At 43.5% G+C, this 8,758-nt stretch overlaps 1 protein-coding gene across 1 annotated transcript in view; it reads left to right on the forward strand.

Annotated features, from left to right (window-relative positions):
• The first annotated feature begins 3,967 nt into the window (after positions 1 to 3,967).
• Positions 3,968 to 8,758, forward strand: part of LOC144059497 (uncharacterized) — a 47,272-nt gene continuing 42,481 nt past the window's right edge. The window contains exons 1-3 of the mRNA XM_077578624.1: positions 3,968 to 3,991; positions 6,106 to 6,184; positions 6,537 to 6,629. Of these exons, the coding sequence (XP_077434750.1) occupies positions 3,968 to 3,991; positions 6,106 to 6,184; positions 6,537 to 6,629 (196 nt within the window). The remainder of the gene's footprint in view (positions 3,992 to 6,105; positions 6,185 to 6,536; positions 6,630 to 8,758) is intronic.

Consider the following 8,758-nt stretch of genomic DNA (forward strand, 5'->3'; position numbering starts at 1 on the left):
ACCCTTAGAGGGAACTTGGACATTTCTCAGAACTCAACCTTCAACTACTCTACATTCATTCGTCCTGTAGACATATTGAATGAAGGTCAATGGGGCATGCCTGTGTGGACTTAACCTGATTTTTTTGAAGTAGTGATGGAAATTAGACGCATATAAAGTTGAATTGATTTTATTGTTACACACAAGGAGCAATGCTAAGATACATAGTGGAACAGTCTCTCTTTAGTGGATAACTAATAGAAAAATAAAAGGGTATATTAACTAAACCCAAAACTTAATTGCTCAGTCAGTTCCAGAGTCCCGTCCACTTTTCCAACTCTCCCAACCCTCTCCCTAAGAGTAACTATGCTATTCAGGGATTAGCTTGCGTTTGCGGCTGCGCAGGTTGGGTTGGTGGCTACGGTCAAGTTCAACTACCTGCAGCACACATGTTCAGCAGATGCTGCTCCTTCCTGGCCACTCCAACAAAATCAGATGTGACCTTGATGCCACGCTTGGCACAGTCATTGACTACATTGATTGCACGTACAATTGAGCTAACTTTTTTTGAATGCAGCAATGGTAGCCAATTTCATCCTAGCCTTAGAAAGAAAAAAACATGTTGACATGGATAGTGATTACAATCCTATTTTAGCATTATTTTACTAACAATAATTGGGTCATTTCTATTAGCTTTGGTGCAATATTAGCCTTCAAAATGTTTTTCCTTTAACTGTCAATATTTTTTTTCATTTAATACCAAACAGTGTTCATTATATAAAAATAAAAACCTATTGGTCCAGTTTAACACGTTATAATGCAACCATTTTTAAAATAGGTTTGTTTAAGTAGCACTAAGGAACTTTTCAAACTTAAAATCTTTTCATAACTTTTCTGATGAAACATCGACTTCAAACTAGTTAAATGGTACCTTTGCCATGGCCTGAGGGGGTCTGTATCCTTTTTACTGGCACTAAGCAACTTTGAGGAGGATGGTAGGAACACCGCCACACAAAAAACTACAAATGTGCTGACATCAAAAGCTACCCCGGATGAAAGGACAGTCAAGGATCATTGGCCCAGATTTCACTTGCTGGGGTGAGCTAGAAAAACGACGCAATTTGCTTGTCCTCAGACGATAACAATACCGCTTTTGTCCATTTTCAACCTAAACTGAAAAGTTCCTTAGTGTTGCTTTAACTAACTAACTAACTAACTAACTAACTAACTAACTAACTGTTACGGCCCTGGGCCAAGTCCCAGTGCAATTGTTTTCCTTGCCTCTGCTCTTTCCAGCTAATTACACCTGATTCGCCGCACCTGGTGGGCTGATTAGCTCAGCGCCTATAAGAAGGACGGAGTGGCACCTGAAAAGAGACTGGGCTCTCTCCACCTTGCTGCAGCAGTTTTCTTTAGTTCTGTTTTTGTTTACTTGTGTTGGAGGACTTCCATTATTGTCTTTGTTTATTTTTGAGAGCTTTCTTTTTTGAGGGGGAATAATACATTTGCCCTGTTTTTTTGCCATCCACCTGTTCCACGTTTTTTTCTACCTACCATCTTCTAGCATGTAACAAATGGGAGCTCGCCCGGGAGCCTAGGTAGACTTGGGGTGGTGGTTGCTTTTGAGTGGGTGCTCCGTTTTTATTTGTGTGTGTGTTTGCTGTGAGTCCGCATGTTTAACATTGCCGTCCCAGATTAGTGTAGAGGTGTCCTGCAGTGTTACAGCCACTCCATCGGGCACCTATTTATTATTTTTGTTTATTATTTTTGAAGCACATCCTGGGTGGAGTGGATTCTCCTGAGTGGGCTGCACGTATGCCTTGAGCCCGGCATGCTTCAGAAGAGATTGTAGGTTTAGTTTTTGGGTTACGTAGGTATCTGAGATTGCTTTGTTTGTGCATTGGAACTTTCTAACACATTGAATAGGTTTTGCGTGCGAGTGTGCAGGGCGGCGCCGGTGACTTTGGCTGCACGGAGCAACTTGACGGGATTGGCAAGGTGTCCGGCTGATTGCCAAGTGGGGTCAGCTGTGCTTAAGTTGTGCCGTCGTGTGAGATGCGTGAATCAAGGTTTTTGATTTGGACGCGTTTGTGACTGAGCCCACTTTGGAGGCGCTTAACGCTTGTCGGCGATGCGTTTCTGTGTGAAACAACAGCAACAAAATGTTATGCATACTGCCGTTAGCTTGACTACAACTATCTCAGCGGTTATCCGAGGCAGAAATGATGAGGACTCGTTCCAGCCCTAGTATTAATAATAGTTTTTGTACGATTATGCCCATTTTGTAATCGTGGAGGATAATAATCGTAATTTAATTTTGATTAATTGCACAGCCCTAACTGGCCCTTCCCCCCCGCCGGAGTCCACCTACCCAAGTAGATTTCCAATCTGTGGGAAACACAGCTAACTGTGGTTAGCAAACCTTTGCTAGCTTAGTTAGCTTTATGTAAAATACCTAAATGACTGAATGATATGATAGTGTAATGTACTCAACAATAATTGGGCCATTACTAGTAGCTATTATGTGCCATTTTAACTATGAAATGGTTTTGTTTCCATTAACAGTCAAAAATAATTATCATTTAATATCAATCAGGGTTTATTAAACTGTAAGAAAAACCTACTGGTCCATCTTAACATGTTATGATGTAACCATTAGGTTTGTTTAACTAGCCTAACTGTGATTAGCAAACGGTTGCTAGCTGATAGTTAAACGTTAAACAAACAAAATATATATATGGTGGCACTCCTAAAGCATCATATATTGAAAAAATATTTTGCATGTGTAATTTCTAGGTATATTGGAACACTTTTGGCCCCCAGCCATTAAAAAAAAAATAATAATGTGTGTATATGTATGTATATGTATATGTGTGTATGTATATATATATATATATATATATATATATATATATATATATATATATATATATATATATATATATATATATATATATATATATATATATATATATATATATATATATATGTGTGTATATATAGTATAAGTAATAAGTTATATTGATACATCTGGGCCACGAACATACGGGCGACTAACCTCTTAGACATTGGGACAATACAGCAGGAACAAATAACACATAATAAGATAAACATTATAATGATCACAAGGAAGGGGCCCAAAATTTTAAGGAGAACCTGGGACCAGGAGCCAGAGAATAACCAGTCTAACCAGCCAGGGGTAACCTGGTCTTCACGTGTCATAGTATCCCTAAGGTTCTTCATGGTGTGTAGGACGTCTATTATGGTTTGGTTATTGTCAGGGATGTAAGTACAGCAATGATCTCCAATCATTGCACACACTCCTCCTTGGGGAGCTAAGGCCAAATCAACTGCCATTCTAGTTTGAAGGGCCATAAGGCGAGTGGCAGAAATAACTTCATTCTGGGCTTCTTCTAAAAGGATGGAGGCATTAACAAAACTTTGGAATCTGTAGTCAATAGTTTCTATTCTGAGTGCGAGTTTCACTACACCAGTGTGGGGGAACAGGGCTTGTGTGATTCTGTCACCAGTCGACCAATATCTGTGCTCTATGGGGACATTACTTCCCCAAATGGGATCATGTTCACTGAAAGTAACATGGCGTTTGGGCCTTTTGCTTGGGGGGCCTGGTATTGCTGTTACTATGTACGTGTGATCAGAGACAGGAGTACAGATGGCTGCGGCGCTGACAGGCAGTTGCATATACGCCTTCCAGCCACACATCCACCAGACACCCTCAATTGCCTCGGGTGCATCACTATGTGGCACGAGTGTAGTGTGGTTACAGTGTTTGGAGTCGACTGATGAGATGGACATGTCCCCTGTTCCTGTTAATTTGACACACAAGGGGAAACAATATGAGTCGTCTTCATTACAATGAGCCAAATGTGATTTGTCCAGGGTGACTTTAAATCCTGTAGCAGACGCTTGATTGAGCACAGAAAGGCGCTTGGCATTAGAAGTGGGTGGGGGGGCAAAGGTTTTGGCCATGGCTTCTAATCCATCTGTGTATGTAAGTGGCGTAGCGTACAAAGCTGGCTGTGCAGTTGCATGGGGTAAGAGGGAACAAACATAACAACCAGACACGTTATTCTTGTATGCAGTCATATTGGCATATTGCCACCAGGTGTTGGCTGCTAGGGGGTGTGTATGTTCACCATTATTAAAGGGGTCATCCCAAGCTTGTAACAGAGTGATCCGATCTTTTTCTTTTACTTTAATGATGCTAACGGGGACAAATTTGTACGGATCGGGGTTGCCCCCAGTATAAGTGGGTTGTGCTTCTGGTTCTAAGATACAGAATTGAAATGGGAATGCTGGATTATAAGATGATTCCCATGGCACTAAAGCGAACTGGAGACACCCTTGTTCCTCAGTTTTTATAGTTATGGTCAAATGGGTATTGTTCTTCTTGAGTTTGGGGACTTCTTCCTGGTATTGTTTTGCAGTGTCAGTGATCTTCCAGGTGATGGTGGAATCGGACATGGCAAAAACTGAATCCCACCCCTCCCCATATTTCATCCCGTCCCACTCTGGTTGAATCCCTGCATACCACTGTGGTGTTGGATATGCGCTTCCAGTCACCAGTGTAGTAGTATCGAAGTACCCCATACTACAGGAAGTGCACCTGCTTCTGAGTCCTTCTAGGGGCACCACAAGATCTACAGTTCCAGGGGCCTGTGGGGAGCAGACGGTGTAGGCGTACTCGAGGGTTTTGGGGTTCAGCCAAGTTGGACACTGTAAACGTGATGCTTCAGGGCCCCAGATTTGCATTTTTATCTTCGTGGCGCTTGTGGTGATGGTTAGCCACAGGCAAAGTCCAAACAATGTCTGAAAAGGGGTCATCTTCTCCTTTGTTCTTCTTCTTTTTGACAAGAATCAGGGGGTAATCCCTTATCTGAGTTCGGTGACCTTTTTGCAGTGACTCTGGTGGATCCACGTCTCTCTCTCAGCGATTTTGAGAGCGGTGGGTGTGGTCAGGAGAACAACGAATGGGCCGTCCCAGCGTGGGCTCCACCATGTTTTCCTTTTTATCACCTTCACCAACACCAGGTCACCCGGGGTCACCGTGTCCTGTGCAGGGGGAAGAGAGGTAGAGGGCAGATCATTTGCTCTTGACACAGTCCGTTCTTTAAACAAGTCACATAACCATTTAGTTAGTGGATCTGCCTCTCCTGTTTTGTCTGACCATGGCTGATTTTCCCATAAGGGGAGCACAAAGGGTCTGCCTGTTACTGCCTCAAAGGGCGTGATCCCTTGTGGGTTTGGCGTTATTCTCATGTAAGTTTTTACTAGAGATAAACACTCAGGCCATGGTTTTTTGATTTCTTCCATGGTCTTTTTGAGTCTTAGTTTAATAGTACCGTTGGTCCGTTCAACTAAGCCTGCGCTCTGTGGATGGTATGCACAATGATTTTTTAGGGTGATCCCTAAATGGATGGCCATATTGTCAACGATGGTATTTACAAAATGGCTACCGTTATCACTCCACAAGACTCGTGGAATGCCATGTTCTGGTATTATGTGTTTACAAATAGCTTTAGCTACTGTGAGGGCGTTTGGATGTTTTGAAGGAACAAGTTCAACCCATTTAGTTAGTGAGTCTACTAACACTAAACAGTACTTGTGCTGACCACTTCTGTGTAGTTCAATAAAGTCCATGTGTAAAACTTCAAATGGTTAGGAGCCCACTGGGCATTTCCCTCTCTGTGGTCTTAAGATTTCCCTGAGCATTGTGACGACAACACACCATACATGACCTACAAAAAGTTTTAAAATAGGTTTGTAAGCCCTGTGGTATTGTCATTGTCTGTTCTACCATAGATATCATCCCTCCTGTTGAGACATGGGACTTCCCATGACTCAATGTGGCTACTGCGTGGAACAGACTGCGGGGGATGACTGGTCGGTCTTCTTTGTGGTAGAGGCCTTCTGGGGTGAGTTCAATGTTCATCATTTTCCATAGTGTTTTTTCTTTGTCTGGAGCGTTGTTTTGCATGTCAATTAGTACTTGTTTTGGAATGTTGTTGTGTTGTTGTGTTTCTTTGTGGTTGACGAGCATGACGATCTTTGTTTTGACTTGGCCTGCTTGTTTGGCTGCCAAATCTGCTTTTGCATTTCCTACAGAAACGGCGTCTTTTGCTGAGGTGTGAGCTTTGCATTTGCATACTGCTATTTTGGAGGGTAGCAGTACAGCGGCCAAAAGGTCAATGAGTAATTTGGCGTGTTGAACAGGTTTTCCTGTTGATGTTTTCATTCCTCGTCGAGCCCACATGGCGGCAAAGATGTGCAATGTCGAGTGGGCGTATTGGCTGTCGGTCCAAATTGTTACTGCTTTGTCTTTGAATAATTTACATGCTTCTGTTAGCGCGATGAGTTCTGCTGCTTGTGCTGACAGATTTCCTATTATTCGTCCGCTCTTCAGTGTCTTTTGTTGTGTGACCACAGCATAGCCTGTGTTGGTGTTGCCTAGTTCATCTTTGCTTGAGGAACCATCTACAAACACTGCTTCTCCTTCTTGTAAGGGTGTGTCTAACAAATCTCTTCTTGGTTTGCAGATTTCCTCGGTGGCTTCTGTGCAACTGTGTGGTGTCCCATCTGTCTCCACTGGGAGGAGACTTGCAGGATTGAGAGTGCTGCATCTCTTGATGGTAAGATGGGGTTGGGACAACAGTACAGCTGTTAGGCCAAGATGTCTTGCTGGTGAGAGAAATGACATCTTTGTTTGAGTCAAAAGAACATCTACTGAGTGTGTTACTAGTAGAGTGGTGGGATGGAACAACACCAATTCGGCGGATGCTTGGACAGCCATTGCTGCGGCACACACTGCTTGGACACACTGGGGCAGGGCTCTGGCGACAGCATCAAGTTTCTTTGAGTAGTAGGCCACTGGTCGCATTTGTGTACCATGTTGTTGGAGTAGGACGGATGTCATGAATCCGTCTTTGCAGTCCACTGTTTGGGTGAACAGATTCTTGTAGTCGGGTAGGCCCAAGGGGCCTGTGCTTGTGATGGTCTGTTTTATCTGATTGAACTTCTCATTAGCTTCTTTCGTCCATGTGATGGGATCGGCCAGGGCGATGTCTTCTTGGTAAATTAAATCCACCAGTGGTTGCGTTATTTCGGCGAAGTCCAGAACCCATAGACGGCAAAAGTTCACTAGGCCTAGGAAGGCCATCATCTGTCTTTTGGTCTTTGGTTTGGGGGCATCAAGGATAGCTTGTTTCCGATCAGAGGTTAGTTTTCTTCCTTCTGCCGATATGATGTGACCTAAGAAAACTACTTCGGTCTGAGTCCACTGTAGTTTGGTCAGTGAGGCTTTGTTTCCTGTCTTTGCCAGGTGTTGACACAGTTTCACTGCTTCTTCTTGATTTTCTTCTTTGGTTGGACTGGCGATGAGAATGTCATTTACGTAAATCAAGATTTGAGTGGTTTCACTGTGTTCATGGAGGCTCAGACAGTTGTTGATTTCTTGAGAGAAAATGGTGGGGCTCTCTGCATAGCCTTGGGGTAGTCTCGTATAGGTATACTTCTTTTGATTAAAGGTGAAACCAAACCAATGACGGGCAGACTCGTGCAATGGGATGGAAAAGAAGGCGTTGCTTAGATCAATTACTGTGAACCATTTCTATTGTGGCTTCAGCACATTGAGTAGAGTGTGGGGGTCGGGGACGCAGGGGGCTCTCTGTTTTACTGCCTGATTTACGGCTCTTAAGTCGTGGACCATTCGCCAGGTCGTGGTGTCTGCTTTCTTTACTGGAAAGATTGGAGTGTTACAAGTTACCTTGGGGGCTTCTATGAGCACTCCAGCTTTTACCATGTTCGTGATTACTGGTGTGATACCTTCTTTGGCATCAGGTTTGAGTGGGTATTGATTGATTCGTGGGCGATAGTTTGTTCTTGGTTCAATTGTTACTTCTGTGGCTGTGGTCATTAGGCCCACATCGGTTTTTGACGCTGACCACAGCTGAGGTGGTATTTGATCCATGGCGTCTTTTAGTGCCAGGATCGTGGTTTCCTCCGGATGTCATGTACTTACGTGGGTGCTGGGGACAAATGTTGTCACCCAGTTTAGTTTTTTCCTCCAGACCACGTTTCCTGATGACATGATGCGTTTAAATCTTCCATCTTGACATGGAGTCCACGGGAGTCGTTGTTCGGACCATGTTACATCTCTTATTTTTGATCCTATGTCTTTCCATCTCCAGCCTGTTGGTTTTGCCAGTGAAATGTGGAAGGGAATGCCAAAGCCTTCATATGTGGTTAATGCATATATGTAATCTGGAAAGATTACTGTGGCTGCCATCCATCCTGCCTGTTCGTCCCAAATTAGGTCCTTTATTTGGGCCCGCATGGTTGTCAATCGGGACCATTGATCAGAAGTTTCTGTCCTCTTTGTTCGGGGCGAAGCGGATGGTGGAGTGAAGTGGGTACGTAGTTTGGGGCACCCAATTTGAATTTGGTAGGATTTGTTCTGGCATCTGTTGCAGATTGTTTGTTACTGATGTTGGACCTTTTTGGATCGGATCCAGACTGTAGAATGGGCGTGGTTTGTCTTTTCCTTCTAGTACTAACATCTGCATTGGTGTTTCTTGTCCTCTTTTTTTGTCACGACCATGCTAGAGCCTTCGACCATTAATACAAGGCTCATGGTTTTTATCAAATCTCGTCCGGTGAGGTTTTCAGGACAACGAGGCACGTAAACGAAAGTTTGATCTGGGTATTCTGTTCCGTCTTTATCAATAATGGTCAGTGGTTCGGTAAAGTAATGGATGGCTGG

The sequence above is a fragment of the Vanacampus margaritifer genome, chromosome 10, assembly GCF_051991255.1.
Source record: "Vanacampus margaritifer isolate UIUO_Vmar chromosome 10, RoL_Vmar_1.0, whole genome shotgun sequence".
NCBI lineage: Eukaryota > Metazoa > Chordata > Actinopteri > Syngnathiformes > Syngnathidae > Vanacampus > Vanacampus margaritifer.